Source organism: Tupaia chinensis, unplaced genomic scaffold (assembly GCF_000334495.1).
Source record: "Tupaia chinensis unplaced genomic scaffold, TupChi_1.0 Scaffold146687_1, whole genome shotgun sequence".
Classification (NCBI taxonomy): domain Eukaryota; kingdom Metazoa; phylum Chordata; class Mammalia; order Scandentia; family Tupaiidae; genus Tupaia; species Tupaia belangeri.
This window is the reverse complement of record NW_006206544.1, coordinates 4,839,079-4,855,309: the sequence shown is the minus strand read 5'-3', so window position 1 is coordinate 4,855,309 and position 16,231 is coordinate 4,839,079. Positions and strand designations below refer to the sequence as shown.

The following is a 16,231-nucleotide window of genomic DNA, read 5'->3' as shown; positions in this document are numbered from 1 at the left end:
CTCCCACGTAGTCGACCGTGGTTTGTGTCCCGGACCCAGTGGCTTAAAACTCACGCTGGGCGCGTGTGCGTGCGTGCCCAAGATACCAGGAGGAGAATGGAGGAGAAGGGATTGCGGCGTGACCATCCCATCTGGGGGGTGATTTCTCGCTTTCTGTCTCTATGTCTCTCTCTGTCTGTCTGGCGAGCGCACGCGCCCTATAGTGAAAAAACCTCTCAAAAAAAAAAAAGTATAAATACAAAATTGGGAGAAAGACCAAAAGTTTTACTTCAAAAGAGTTAACTATATCGTTTTGAACTTGTCACCCATCATTTCATAAATTCTAATCCTGACAGAAAACAAAAGAATTTTACAGTAGCATTAGGAACTACGGTCCCCCTTCATTTATCTGTACCTCGTTTACCAAGCGATGATCCAGCAAACAAACAGCCAGTGGATGTCTCAGCAATAATGCTACACGGGGGAAAAAAAGAAAAAGTATTATTATCTAATGCTAGAAATATTCTAACATTGCATGCAAATAAAATACAGAAGAACAGTCTGTTAATTGAGAAATATAAAGTTGACAGTTGGCAGAAACCCAGCTCACGCTGGTATAAGCAGAAACAGAGAAGTGATGTTTCAGATAGCTGGGAAGTCCAGGGATAGAGATGAATGCAGGTGTTCAAAGTCATAACTATGACCCAGGCTACCTGCCTAAAGTTCTCCCTCAATACATGTCTCCAGTTGACATTGGTCTAATCAGAATTCTCTATCATAAAATATCTTGAGTTAATTTTTACTTGAGAAGGAAGCATTGTTTCAGGTTTGCTTCTTTGGAGTAATTTCTTTTGAATTATCTCAAATATTTTAAGGTGAATGCCCTGTATCACACTGAGGATCTCCTAATGAAATAAAGTGAAATAATGTGGTTAAGAAATCAAAAGGACAGGTCGGCAGTTGGCATAGTGGTTAAGGTGCCAGACTCCCACATGACTGACCATAGTTTGAGGCACAGATTTAGCAGCTTGCTTTCTCCCATTCTCCCTCTCTCCTTCTCTGGTCAAATTAATAATAATAATAGTAAAAATAATAATAAATTTAAATAATAAAAAAGAAATTTAAATATTTATGAAGTATATTTTATAGTTCAAAAACATAAAAGAATTTTTGTAACACTTAATTCTATAAGTAAATTGGATTAAGGTAATATTTCAATTCCTTTTATTAAAAAGATGTTTCTTGTATTTAATATTTGTGAGTTGATTCCATATTTCAGGTATTTTAAGCAATTGGGACTATTTTTCAGAGGATCAGCTTCAAAGACTAACTTTTGATTAGCTTAAACATTTCAGTTCACTGTACAAGTAAAGGGGATCTTACAATATAATAAAAGGGAAACCATCTTCAGAAAAAGAAAATCAGAATAATCATTTACTTTTTTTTTTCAGTTTTTTGCCATCATCATCTTTTAGGTAGAATAACCTTAAAAATAAATCTTCTTAAAACTATTAATTTAAGGAAAAATCAACAGTGTTAACTTATAAAGGATCATTGTTTCAAGGCTTGCAACCAATGTCTAGGAAAAGGTACTCTCACATTATTCCATTTCCATTGCCAAAAGCTTGGTCTTTAGGCTCCTGGACAGGCTGGATGCTAACGAACAGGTCCCTGATCTCCTTTCTGATGCATCTCACAGCTGCCGCCGCCATGTCTTTTGCTACCTAATTTGGCAAGACAGAAAAGTAGAATGAAATAAATTAATTACTAGTTATTTGGACGAGTCTTCAAAGGCACATAAGATAATAACATTTACATGCATTATTTAAAAATCTGATTTTCAAAACCAGAGAGAAAGCAGACTTTTCAAAAATTTACGTATTAAAATTCAATCATTTCAAAATTCAGATGACACAATACTTATTGAGACATACATACACTTCTAAGAACATCTAAGTAACTTACTTTAAATGGCAAAACACCAGCAACAAATGCTCTTCCATATATCTTGGTCACAGAGCCGCGGTCAGTGAGATTTATTGGGTTCAATTGTTTTACTGGTGACATTCGGACAATCACTTCACCACCCCCTTTTGGATAATAGCCCCTATGAAAAGTATAAAAATACTCGCATAAACTATACGACAAATATAAAGTTCAATATAATAACATGTGAATGGCACCCAAACATGTAATGCATGTTAAGCTTTAGATATTTTAGGTCTCTGCTGTCCCATATAGTATCCTTGACCTGCATGTGACTATTAAAATGATACAGAACTTAAAACCCACCTACCGAGCTCCATTAGCCACATTGCAGGAGCTCAGGAGTCACTTCTGGCTAGTGACTACCATATCGGACAGCAAAGACAGAAAACACTGCCCTCAGTGCACAAAGTTCTACTTTTTAAAAGAAGAATTATCTATTTAATTTTGTTATCATTATTTTTTAATCTGATTAGAGAGAGAGAGAGAGAGAGAGGGACAGAGAGAGAGAGAAAGGGAAAGTGAGAAAGCAAGCCACCGGGTTTGGAAATCGAACTGCAGTTGGCCACATGGGAATACAGTACCTTAACGACCACCCCACCTGCCAGCCCCCAGAAAGTTCTACTTAAGAGTGCTGGTTTAGAATATAAGCTCCCTGATGGCTGGATCTGTCTATTTTGTTTCTGCTATTTTCCAGTGCTTCATATAATGGCTGGCACATGGTAGATAAATAAATACACAATGAATATTTAAGTCACTGAACATTAGCAACATGTCAACTCAATTACTTAGGGTTATTTCTTTTTTTTTTTTTTTTCTTTTTTGCTATAGGGAGCATGCACTTACCAGACAGAGACAGAAAGACAGAAAGCGAGAAATCACCCCCCAGGGGGGATGGCCACCCTGCAATCCCATCTCCTTCATTCTCCTCTCAGGATCTTGGACATGCACGCACATGCGCCCAGCATGAGTTTTCAGCCACCAGGTCTGAGACGCGAACCGCCGTCGACTACATGGGAGTCCAGTGACCTAGCCGTTGTGCTAACTGCTAGTCCCACTTAGGGTTATTTATTCTACAGCAGATGCTGAGGATGACAAGTGCTCTCTTCAAGCAGGAGAAGGAGATGGCTCCACCCATAACCAGAATGTAAGCCAGGCTGTAAGGAGGACTACAACAGGAGGTGCAAATATGAATTCCAACTGAGGCACATTCATGGGCAGTTTACACAAAAAATAACAAATTTCATTCTTCTTTTTTTTTTTTTAATTTGCCAGAGGGCATGAGTGACTGACAGAAAGAGAGACAGAAGCAGTCAAGAAAAAAGAAAGCACTCCCCAATGGGGTGTGGTCATGTCACAATCCCCTCTCCTCCATCTCTGCATTCTGTCAGGATCATGCACACACGCCCATGTTTCTCTAGCCAGCAGGCCCAGGACTTGAACCACGCTGCAGGCCATGTGGGGGATCCAGCTCCCTTAATCACTAGGTCACCAGGCCAGCCTTGCAAGTTTCATTTTGAAAAAACATAGGACTTTCCATTTCTAGGAGAACCAGGGAAGAACAATATGCAAAGACAGTAAAGTCCAAAGGCACAAAGTGCATTTAATGACTAGCAAGCAATCATATAGGGGGTTAGCAGGTGGCATGGTGGTTAAGGTGCTGGACTACATGGCTGACAATGGTTTGAGTCCTGGACCTGAAACCTTGCTTTCTCCCTCTCTCTTTCTCTCTGTCTCCCTCTGGTCAAATTAAAAGATAAATTATAACAACAAATAAAATTAAATAAATAAATCTTTAAAAATTTTTTTAAAAGAACATGTCAGAAGGAGAGGAGAGACGGGACCAGCAGTTAGCATAATGGCTATGTCACTGAACTCTCATGTAGTCAATGGTGGTTTAAGTCCCGGACCTGGTGGCTTAAACTCATGCTGGGTATGTGTGTGTGTGTGTGTGCCCAAGATACCAAAAAGAGAATGGAGAAGGGATTGCAGCGTGGCCATCCCTCCTGGAGAGTGATTTCTTGCTTTCTGTCTCTCTGGCGAGAGCACACACCCTATAGCAAAAACCTCTCCAAAAAATAAAGAGGAGAGACAATAGAGCTAGGAGGGTAAACTGGGTAAGACTACAAGACACTTCCATGCCATGCCAAGAAATCTGAACTGGTTATTATGTGGCAGAAAGGAAGCCTTAGAGAAATAACCTGGGGCCAGGAGGTGGCATGGTGGTTAAGGGCACTGGACTCCCACATGTGTGACTATGGTTCGAGTCCTAGACCTGGCAGCTTGCTCATTTTCCCCCTCTCTCTCTTTCACTCTCTCTTGCTCACTCACTTGCTCTGTCCATCTCTGGTCATATTAAAATTAAATAAATAAATAAAGTTAAGTAAAATAATTCTTAAAAAAAAAAGAGAGAGAGAGAGAGAGAGAAACCCTGAATGTCTAATGCGTTTCTGGTCACACTGTGGAAAAACACCCCTTTTGTGATCTCACAATGCCTAGCCAAGTTGTCTATACACAGCAAGCATTTAATCCGTGTTGGGGCGTGGATAAATGAGGCATGAAGGGGGTCAGTATAGAAATAGCCTTGAAAATATGTCTTCCCAAGCTAATGAATATCATGTGTACCTGCTTTCAAGCCTCTATGCCCGTGTTTATTTTTTTAAGCCACAAAGTTCAATTGTTTCCTACAAGAAATATAATGTGTAAGTGGGTTCCAGAATGAATGTTCTAACTTTCTACTAAGTTTGGCATGAGTAATAGATGAAAAAGGCTAAGAAGCAACTTACCTCATTTTAATGTCACAATTAAATTTGAAACCAAATTTTTCAACAATTGGCTTGAAAACCTGAAAAATGAGTTTCATTGTTACTTTAATCACTAATATTCACTGATTCAAAGTGTATGTATTAAACCAAAAAAGATCTGCACTAAGCTATTAATTAGGCACTATATGTAAACAATGATATAAATATATATGCTAGTTCCATTTTTCAAATGAACAGCTTAACATTTATTTAATCAGGGCTGTGCTAGTCTATCTAATTAAAACAATAAATCAGAACTTGAATGTTAAATCCCAGTGGTTATTTTACTCCAGAGGCCAATATTTTCTTAACTGTCCCATATATTGCACTGTTAGAAATTAGAGGATATTCATCAAAGGTCTTCCATCCTGCCTTTTCCATTTTTTTATAGTTGAGATCTCACTGTATATATAATTTTTAATCTTTAACATTATAAACATAAGGCATTTTCCTAACATCATAAAATTCTTCCCAAACAATATGACTACCTGGCATTCTAGCATAATTCACTTAACTATTCTGTTAAGTTTTCATGATTATGTAATTATATGTATTATATAATGATAATTATAGTATATAATGTTCTGCTGAAATAACTAACATCTTTTGCTGCATATTCTAATAGCTAATTAGGATGGTTTCCTTGATGTGAAATTACTAGGTGAGGAGAGATGAATTTTCATTGTGTCTCTTATCAAACTAACTTTAAAAAGATAATACCATCTCTTAGAAGACAGTATCTAATCCTGAAGTCTAATGGCATTCTTTGAGGTCTACTCTAGATATTTACTCATTTTTCTGGGTTAACTCCCATGTACAATATGTAGAAGGTATACATGTTATTAAACTTTTTTTTAATCTATTAAACTATTATTATTATTTTTTAATCTGACTAGAGAAAGGCATGGAGAGAGAATGAAAAAGCAAGCAGCCAGGTCCAGGACTCGAACCATGGTCAGCCATGTGGGAGTTCAGCACCTCAACCACCATGCCACCTGCTGGCCCCTGAACTGTTTTTTAAGGGAGAAAAAAAAAAAACCCTGAAACTATCAAGTGCTAGGGAGAATGAAGTGAAAATGAAAATGATGCAGCCACTTTGAATGCCACAACAATCTGGCAGTTTCTCATAAAGTTAGACACAGACCTACTTACCATAACAACCCAACAATCTCACTCCTGTGTATTTACTCAAGAGAAATAAAAATCTGTGTTCACACAAAACACCTATACATAAATGTTAATAGTGATTTTATTCATAATTGCCCAAAACTGGAAACAACCCAAATATCCTTCAACAAACGAACTGATAAACTGGTACATCCAAATATAAAAATACTACTTAGTTTTTATTACTGATAGAAGCAACATGGATGAAACTCCAATGTATTATAGCAAACGAAAAAAAAAAACAGATTCAATGGATATATACAGTATTAATCCCTTATATGACATTTGAAAAAAAGGGCAAAACTATGACAGAAAACAAATCAGTGGCTGCCGGGGCAGGGGGTCAGGACCGACCACAAAGGGGTAGGAGGCCATTTCTTAAAGTAATGGAGCTATTCTAGATCTTGATTGTGGAGGTTCATAAGTGTGTGTTTAAACTGTATGTTAAAATGGGTGAATTTGGGACCAGCAGTTAGCATTGTAATGGCTATGTTGCTGGACTCCCATGTAGCCGACCGCAGCTTGAATCCTGAACCTGGTGGCTTAAACTCACACCAGGTGCGTGTGCATGCATGCAGATTTCTCGCTTTCTGTCTCTCTCTCTGTCTTTCTGGCAACCACACGCACCCTATAGCAAAAACCTCTCTCGAAAGAAAAATAAAAAAGAAGGGTGAATTTAATAATAATTACACCTCGATAAACATGAAGAAAAAAAGATTACACTATTTTTCTCTCCCCTAGTTATAAGAGAATGCTTTCAGTTTCATCATTTAATTTTTTTCAGTTTTCTTCAAAATCATAATTCTTATGTTCATAAATTAATATATTTACATAACTTACACAATTTACATAATTACAACTGAGATTTTAAAATAATTTACAAAGAAGACTATTCTAAGATATAACAAGCTTAAATGTAAGTGCCTACCGTCTCCAGGAATGTAACTGGACACCATGAAGAAAAAAACAAGGAAAACATTCAAGATATATTTAAATGGAAAATGGAGAGCAAAAAGAATACATGAGATCATCTTAGTTTGTCAACAGCAACAAAAGCCCTTACCATCACTGTGTAATCGACCTGTGGGGCCATTTCTGCATTAGTCCCACCTTTCAAACGAAGCTCAGATGGAGACGCAGCAAAGAGAACACAGGGCATTGAGACCTGCATCAAGAGGCATACGCTCCTAAAGAGAACAGAACCCACTGAGCTATGTTTTGTCTTTTTTCATATTTATTTATTATCATACACACTATTACCAGTAGATAATTATCCATTTTTGTGTCTGTTAAATGTTTTGTTTTTTTTTTTTCTGTTTTCTTTTTAAAGCCTCTGGGGCCAATAGGTATCTTAATGATTAAGGCACTGGACTCCACATGGCTAACTATGGTTCAAATCCTGGACCTGCCTGCTTGAAAATTACGCTGGGTTGGGCCGGAAGGTGACACGGTGATTAAGACTATAGACTCCCACATGCTTGACCATGGTTGGAGTCCCAGACCTGGTAGCTTGCTTTCTTACTTTCTCATTGCCTGTCTCTCTGGTGAGTGCCTGTACCCAGTAGCAAATTTTTAAAATGATAAAATAATCAAATTAAATAATTCCTTAAAAAAAAATCATGATGGGTACATGTATGTGTATGCCCAAAATCCTGAGAGGAGAATAGAGAAGGGATTGCAGCGTGACCATCCATCAGATGACTTCTCACTTTTCCTCTCTCTGTCTCTCTCCAGCAAGCCCACACACCTATGGCAAAAACCAAAAGAAAAAAATTTAGAAAGTTTATTTATTTAACTGTAAATACTTACACCTCAATAAACCTGTAAAGGGAAAGCAATCACATCCAATAAGTAGATTAGAGTTGCAAAGGGAATTTGACAGAACATCTACTCATATATACTTTACTTAACTGGCTTACCACAATAGTGCATATGTACTGAACTAGAAAGTCTCTATCACTAATAATAAATGTCATTGATTCAGTACTTACTAACTATATAATGTGTTTAGCGTTATGAAAGGAAAATGTGGGGCCAGCAGGTAGAGTGGTGGTGAAGGCACTAGACTCCCACATGGCTGACTATGGCTCAAGTCCTGGACCAGGTGGCTTGAAACTCATGCCAGGTGTGTGGGTGTGGGTGTGTTTGTGCATGCCCAAAATCTGAAGAGGAGAATGGAGGAGAAGGGATTGCGGTGTGACCATCTCTTCTGGGAGGGGGGTAATTTCTTACTTTCCCTTTCTCTGTCTCCAGTATGTACAGAGCCCTATGGCAAAAAAAAACTTTCATTAAAAAAAGAGGAAAATACAGGCAATGTAATACATGTTTTCAGGAGTTGAGATTAGGAGCAAATTTTTAAAAAGTAGAAATGCTTCATTTACTATAAATTATATATTCATAATTATTGAATTTCTCATTATTTATTCTCTCTGAGAAATAAACATATAAAGTATTTCTTTTTTCCCTCAATCAAATCAGATTCCAAGTTAGTAAACCTTTACAGAAGGAACCGTAAAAAACAAAGGTAGACAGAGAAAACACTTGCTATGATAACCACAATTAGGGATAAAACTGAGTAAGTATAAATATGGCAAAAAATGAGTAAGATTTGTTTTCTTTCTTTTTTTAAAATTAATTAATTTATTTAATTTCATTTGTTATTATTATTTTTAAATTTGACCAGAGAGAGAGACAGAGAGAAAGGGAAAGTGCAAAGGCAAGCCATCAGTTCCGGGACTCAAACCGTGGTCAGCCACGTGGGAATCCAGCGCCTCTAACCACCATGCCACCTGCCAGGCACAAGATGTGTTTTCTTGCTTGAATTCTGCTTGAATCTCCTAAATAGAACTAAATGATCAACTGTAAATTGAGTTTCCATATATTCTAGTGGGATAGGAGCCTGAAAGCCAAGAGGTTAACTCTAATTCTGATCTTGATCATTTAACACCAAGAGATTCAGACTTCTTCATTCACAAGGGCACTTCATTCACAAGATCACACTTCTTCATTCACATGTATTTTTCGAGAAGTTTAAAAATTCTATCATTTTGTTTTATCAGATGGTTTTTGTACAGGAGAATGCCTGACTATAAAGACATCTCAAAATTCCTTAATTCCCATAAGAAAGTTTTCTTCCTTTTTTTTAAAAAGAGGCTTTTGCCTTACAGTATGTGCTCTTGCTAGAGAGAGAAAGAGGGAGACAGAGAAACAGAGAGGGAAAGTAAGAAATCACCCCCCCCAGGGGGGATGGCCACACCACAGTCCTTTCTCCTCCCAGGATCTTGGGAACACACATACATGTGCTGGCATGATGTTCAAGCCACTGGATTCAGGACTGAAACCTGGTTGGCCATGTGGGGAGTACAGTGATATAACCACCATGCCATCTGCTGGCCCAAGAATGTTTTCATTTGGCAAATCTCACTTTAGATCCAGCAGATCAGTTTCCATAAAGGTGAAGTCATAATATAATTCAAATCTCAATTAGTAATAAATATTTTCTTAAGCTAAAATACATGATCCATTAAAACAGTCATTTCTGAAACAAACTGGTATCAGGTTTATGATACCATTTGTTTTATCAAATTTCTTCATAAATGAATAAAATTCTAGGAAAAGAGCACTGCTTATGATAGCAATCAGTCAAGTAGCTCAGAAAAGCAATACAGAAAGTAGTTACTGTTTTGTCAATAAAAGAAGGGATAGCTAGAAAATAAGGGCTCAACTTAATTGTTAAATATCCACTTCTCAATGGGAGAATTTCAGTTTCAGATATTCAATTTCTATATAATAAAAAGTAAAGAAACAAATATGCCATACCATACTACACATGAGAAAATTCCAGATACAGTAGTAGCTACAATTGATAAGCAATTAGGTACTGCCAACTTTACGTACATTGTCTCTAACTCTAAAATGTGTTTGACACCACTTTAAAAGTGGGAAAAATGACGTCTGTACAATTAAATTTTTTTTTATTTTGTCATTATTTTATTACTATTATTTTTAATTTGACTAGAAAGAGAGAGAAAGAGAAAAGAAAGTGAGAAAGTAACCACCAGGTCCGGGACTAGAACCACAGTCGACCATGTGGGAGCCCAGTGTCCCACCCACTATGCCACCTTCTGGCCCCAAGTTTGCAGAATTTGAACAACTTGCTCAGTAAATGGTACAACGGGTTTGATTCCAAATCTAATGTCAAACTCCAACTTAGATGGAATGTGATACATACCCTGCTGTCTTGGTATCTGCTGTGTGGATTCCACCTTTGATCTTCTCCGGTGTAAAGGTTATTTCTGTTGAGCCGATTTCTGCCCCTTCCAGCTGCCCATCACATAAATCTCGAATCATTTCCAGTCCAGATAAATGTTGAGGCCTTCAGGTCATAATACTGCATCAAAACGTGTGCATTCAGACTGCCTATATCCCCACATTTTATGACACACTTATAAAACTGCAATGGCATGAAAACAGCAAGGTCTAACCATAGTAAGTACCACATCTTCTGTGTCAGAGCTTCCTTTTTTTAATTTCTGTTCATTTTATTTATTATTATTATTTTTAAATTTGCATAGGGCTTGTGCAACTCCCTTACTAGAGAAAGAGAGAGAGAGAGAGAAAGAGAGAAGTGAAAAAGCAAGAGTGCTAAGTCTGGGACTCAAATTGCTGTCAGCCATGTGGGAGTCCAATGCCTTAACCAGCATGTCACCTGTTGGCCTTCCTTTTGGGTTTTTACTCACCTAGACTACTAGACTACCTGTTAGTAAGCATCTTTTCTTTCTTTCTTTTCTTTTTCTTTTTCTCTCTCTCTTTCTTTTTTTTCTTTTTCTTTTTTTTTAGATTTCTGCCATTGGGCAAGTGTGAAAGTGAGAAATCATTCCCCAAGAGAGATGGCCACATCACAATCGCTTCTCCTCCATTCTCCTCTCAGGATTTTGGGCATGCATGTACATGTGGCCGGTGTGATTTTTAAGCTGCCAAGTTGAGGACTCAAATTGTGTTGGCCATGTGGGAATCTAGTCCCTTAATTACCATGCTACCTGTTGGTTCCCAATAAGCATCATTTTACTGGCCTATGAGACCAGTTATTTTGACCATTAATACTTACACTAACGTACTATTACAAATAAGAAGTATATGGGACCAGCAGGTGGCGTGTGGTTAAGGGACTAGACACTCCCACATGGCCGACCACAATTCAAGTCCCAGACCTGGCAGCTTGCTTTCTCACTTTCTCTCTCTCTCTCTCTGGTGAAATTAAAATAAATGAATGGATAAATAAAATAAGTAATTATTAAAAAATAAATAATAAGTATAGAAAATGGGAAAATTAATCAATCTACCTGGGGAGCCAGTAGGTGGCATGGTGGTTAAGGTGCTAGACTGCCACATGGATGACTACAGTTCAAGTCCCAGACCTGGCAGCTTGCCTTCTCATTCTCTCTCTCTCTCTATCACTTTCTCTCTGTATTTCTATGGTGAGCACACATACACTGTAACAAATTAAAAAATAAATATGACAAAGTTAAACAAATCATTCTTTTTTAAATTAAAAAAATAAATAAATAAAGCTACCTAGGACTCACAAGTCTCACTTGCACTTTTCTGAATAATCTACGGTACCTGTTAGGGGCTGAACTGTGTTCTCCCAAAATTCATATGCTGAAGCCCCAACCCTCCAGTTCCTAAGAACGTGACTATATTTGGAGATGGAGCCTTCAGAGAGGTAATTATTATAAGTTAAACTGAAGCTGTTAGATTGTCTCTAATACAATCTAACCAGTGTTCTTAGAAGAAGAGTAGGACAAATAGATATACCAGGGGCACAGAGCAGAGGAATCAACATATTAAGAGAGAGGGAGAGAGAGAGAGAGACTCATAATAGGTCCTTCTCTTATCCTTATCCTTAGGAGGAAGCCAACCCTGCCTGCACCTTGATCTTGGACTTCTGGACTCCAGAACTGTGAGAAAATAAATTTCGACTGTTTAAGCCACCCAGCGTGTGGTATTTTGTTAGGCAGCCCTAGCAAACTAATTTATTAATGGTGTCAACGAGAGTCTTAATGAATTGGATTCCCCTGCTGGTGAACTGGATGGCTGCAAACACCTGCTATGACGATGAAAATGAACATTCTCTAAATTAAAAATAGTTCACGGATTTCAATAATTTCCTTTTAATAACTTCTTTTTAATAATGTCCTTTCAAAACTGACTGTGGATAAAAGGTGATGTACTAAAATGGAATATAATAGGATGAGTAGAAAAAGGATCAGTTTGGCTTTGACCTGGGTCCTCCTCTAACAGACGCATGAACCTGAAACTGCCTATTGGCACGCCCAGCTTCCCAGACAGAAGACAGGGGAAGGTCAACTCCACAACAGATATTTTTGGTCGAATTCACAGCTTTCTCGTAGGATGAACGGAGCGAACATAACATGTCCTAAGACCCTTTTCTGTGCTACTGCTATTACTGTAAAATGTGCGGCAGCACGGAATACACTGGTTAAGGACTGGATTTCCTCTGGTCTCACGAGCATTTTGCCCTGATCCATCTGGCCCGCCGACACGCGCTCTCTGGGTACACAGAATGCACGATGCGGCGGGAAAACGTTTTAAAAGGCAGCTCTGCAAACCAGGCAACTTCAGTCAAATCCTAGCCTGCTTCTAAACTCACCGTGGGAGGCTTCCAAGGCCGCACTACTTCAGGCACCGCTCAGACCGAGCATCCCAGGGCATCCCAGAGCTAGGAAAAGGAGGCTCAGGGCGGATCCACCGAACCCCGCGGCCCCGGGCCTCAAACCGCACAACCTTTGGTCCTGACCTTTTAGGCTCCACCCCCAGGACTCCTTTACTCCCGGCCCCAATCCCTCGGACCGGTTCCCCAGCCGCCCCAATTTACCTGAGGCCTGGAGTGCTGCGGCCGGCCCGGATCTTCTGCACCCGTAAGGGGAGGCCAAGGAGGCAACTCAAGGCGGTGGACACCCTGAGGATCTGGCCGCCCTGCGAAGGTGGAGAAGAGACCATCAGCCGCGAACGCTCGCCTCCTCAGCCCAGCTGCTGAGCCCCCGGCGCCGCACTCACCTCTTCCATGATCCCGCCATCGACCTCCACCCGCTCCCCCGCCATCGCAGGCGCCCTGGGGCCCGGCCTGCAGCGGCAAAACCTCCGCGAGAACACGAAGAAAAGGAGACGCTGGCTCCTGCCCAGCAGCTCGGAAACCCGCCACGCCTGAGGTTGCGAGGCCCCGCGGGAAGGCGGAAGGAGTGGCGCCTCCCTGGAATCCGGAGTACTGAGCAATGAGGCTGGGTCTGCAAGGCCCGGCAGCCAGTGCGCATGCGCGCCGCGCTCCCTGACAGAGGCGGTGCAGGGAGATCTGGGCCAGACTGGGAAGCTGCCGGGAGGTGGGGTGCTGGCCCTGGATGTGCAGTGGAACACCGCAGGAAATGTGGCCCGAGCACAGCAAAACCCGCAGGTTACAGGAAGCCTCCTTTTCATCTTCAATCCTTCAGTTGTACCGCAGGATTATGCTTTTTTTAGAAAATTATTTACTTAACGTTACTTATTTTAATTTGACTAGAGCTAGAGAAAGGGAAAGTGAAGAGGCTAGCCTCCAGGTTTGGGACTCAAACTGTCGTCTGGCATGTGGGAGTCCAGCACCTTAGGAACCACACCAACTGCCGGCCATCCACACTCAGAGGTGCATACTCTTCGAACTGAAGTAGTAGTAGTAGGAAAAGTATGGATACTGCTGCAAACCAGCCCTCCCCTCTCTGGTCCGGTTTGCCTTCTCTGCAGGCTGTCCCTTGAAGTATGTACTCCTGGTGCATTGATGCTCAATGGGCTTCTCGGTTCTCATGGACAGTGTGTGTATGTGTGTGGGGGGGAGTATTATCTAGTTTTCTTCAATGAGAAACCATTATGGTGGGGGTGTGGAGGGTGTGGATCAGTAGTACCATACTCAGAACAAAGTCATGCCACCTTGTTGGGGATGAATGCAAGGTCTTGACTCCAGTGAACTGCAACTATTCAAAGTTCTCAGGTCGGGACAGGGACAATAGCCAGCTTCTTGGTTCTCCACTGGCTCAAGTCCCACATTAACTGAGTACCAACTAATGAGTATATAAGCCTCTACGTAAGCAAAGAAATGTAAGTTAATGTTAACTTGGAAGTTATGAGAGGCATCCACAATAACAACAATAAACATGTACTTATTACAGTCTGCTAGGGGGATAGCAATTACCATATGATAAACCATAGCAATAATAGCCAACCTCTATTGAGTACTTCGGTGCCCTGCACTGCATGCATTCATAACTTACTAATTTTACTATTTTTCAGTTTTGTATGTTAACCATATTACAAATTTACACAGTTAACTAGAAAACAGATTTGAACTTATTTTATTAAGAATCATTTTATTTAACTTTATTCATTTATTTTAATTTGATCAGAGAGGGACAGAGTGAGAGAGAAAGCGAGAAAGGAAGCCACCAGTTCCAGGACTCAACCACTGTTGGCCATGTGGGAGTCCAGCACTCCTAATCACAATGCTATCTCTGGGCTCCCAAATATGAACCTTTTATTTATTTATCCATTTGCAAATGGTTATTTTGTCAGATTGTTTGCTGACCTGAACCTTTATGGTGTGATGTAAGCTACCATCTCCTGATCCCAAGGCTCTGCTACTTTTGCAACAGACTGTTCTGAGAACACACGGAGTATATACCTAACCCCGTGTGGGACTTGCCATAGTTATTAGTGAGAGAAGTTATCATACTTACATTTTAGAATGATGGCTCTGGCAGGATGAGAAGAGTAAGAGGCGTAAGAGCCTGAAGGGAGAAATGTCAGTGATGCAATTTTCCTGGGGAGAGCCAGTGAAAACTTGAAGCAAGGCAGCTGCTGTGGAGATGCACTATGAAAGCTGTATTCCTAGCTATTTCCCTCTTGGATTCCTATCACAGAAACTACCTCGGAAGAAGGCTTGGCTTTTTTATTTCTAATGTTGGGTATGAATTACTGGTTCTAACCCCTTTGTCCCATTCCAACTACTTTGGTGATGGGGGGAAATGAACAAGATGTAGCCATATAAATGATAGATTAGGTTTTATGGGTCGTCAGAAGAATTATGATTATTTTTCTAAGCAAAAATGGGTCATGACTTTTCCAACAACCCAATAATAGAAAATGCACTACATTGAGAATAAAAAGTCATTGCAAAATTATAAAAGGTTGCATTCACCAGAAAAAATACAACCGTTCAAAACGTTGTGGGGCTGGATGTTGGCACAGTGTTAAAACACAATTCTCTGTAAGACTGACCCATGTGGGAAGCTTCATACCCATGATCTGCAACTGGCTGAGGCTGGAGTGGATCACAGCCTCAAGATCCCACTGAGGTTGCGATTCTCTCTCTTCCTCTACCTCTCTTTCTCTATCTCTATCTTTGTCATGAAACAAAGAAAGAAGTAAACTTTATGACAAAAAAGTTATATGTAATAAATATCTTAAAATATATAAATCCAAAATAATAGAACACAAGAAACTGATAAGTCTCTGACCCTATTGTGAAATTTTATCTCATTTATTGGTAGATAAAGGAGATTGAAATTTAGTAAAAAGATTTGAAAAATACAATTAAAGGGGCCAGTAGGTGGCATGGTTGTTAAGGCACTGAATTCCAATCACAACAAATAAGTAACTAGATAAATACTTACATACATACATACATACATACATTTAAGAAATACAACTAAGGGGCCAGCAGGTGGTGTGATGGTTAAGGGCACTGGGCTCCCACAAGGCTGACCGCGGTTCAAATCTCAGACTTGGCAGCTTGCTCTCTCTCTCTCTCTCTTTCAATTGCTCTGTCCCTCTCTGGTCAAATTAACAATAAATGAATGTCAAATAAAATAATAATTAAAAAATAATAATAATTTAAAAAAGTAAATAAACGTGACCTAATGAAAATTACATATGTAATCTCCAATCATTATAGTGCACATGTTTTCCTTAAGACTCATGAATTATAAAAAGTGTTGAAGCCCTAAAGCAAGTCTCAACAAAATTCAAAGAATTTGCATCACACAAATCACATTTCCTGACCAAAATGGCAACTGTGATGGGCCTTCATAAAGCTTCTAGAAAAATGAAATGAATGCACATTAAATAAACTTAAATACACCAATATATGGTGAATTTTTAAAAGTTCATGCTTTTTTAAAAATTTTTTTTGGCAATACACATTTTCCATGAACTTTTAATTTTTTTATTTTTTTTTTCCAATTGCCACAAGG

The 16,231-nt window shown here is 39.4% G+C and overlaps 1 protein-coding gene across 1 annotated transcript in view; it reads right to left on the bottom strand.

Annotated features, from left to right (window-relative positions):
- Nucleotides 1-12,974, bottom strand: part of RTCA (RNA 3'-terminal phosphate cyclase) — a 42,974-nt gene extending 30,000 nt beyond the window's left edge. The window contains exons 1-7 of the mRNA XM_006169030.3: nucleotides 12,835-12,974; nucleotides 10,168-10,311; nucleotides 7,000-7,123; nucleotides 4,752-4,810; nucleotides 1,945-2,086; nucleotides 1,579-1,703; nucleotides 395-453 (exon numbers count right to left, since the gene is read on the bottom strand). Coding sequence (XP_006169092.1) covers nucleotides 395-453; nucleotides 1,579-1,703; nucleotides 1,945-2,086; nucleotides 4,752-4,810; nucleotides 7,000-7,123; nucleotides 10,168-10,311; nucleotides 12,835-12,959 — 778 coding nt within the window. The 5' untranslated portion in view covers nucleotides 12,960-12,974. The remainder of the gene's footprint in view (nucleotides 1-394; nucleotides 454-1,578; nucleotides 1,704-1,944; nucleotides 2,087-4,751; nucleotides 4,811-6,999; nucleotides 7,124-10,167; nucleotides 10,312-12,834) is intronic.
- Between the last annotated feature and the right edge of the window lie 3,257 nt (nucleotides 12,975-16,231).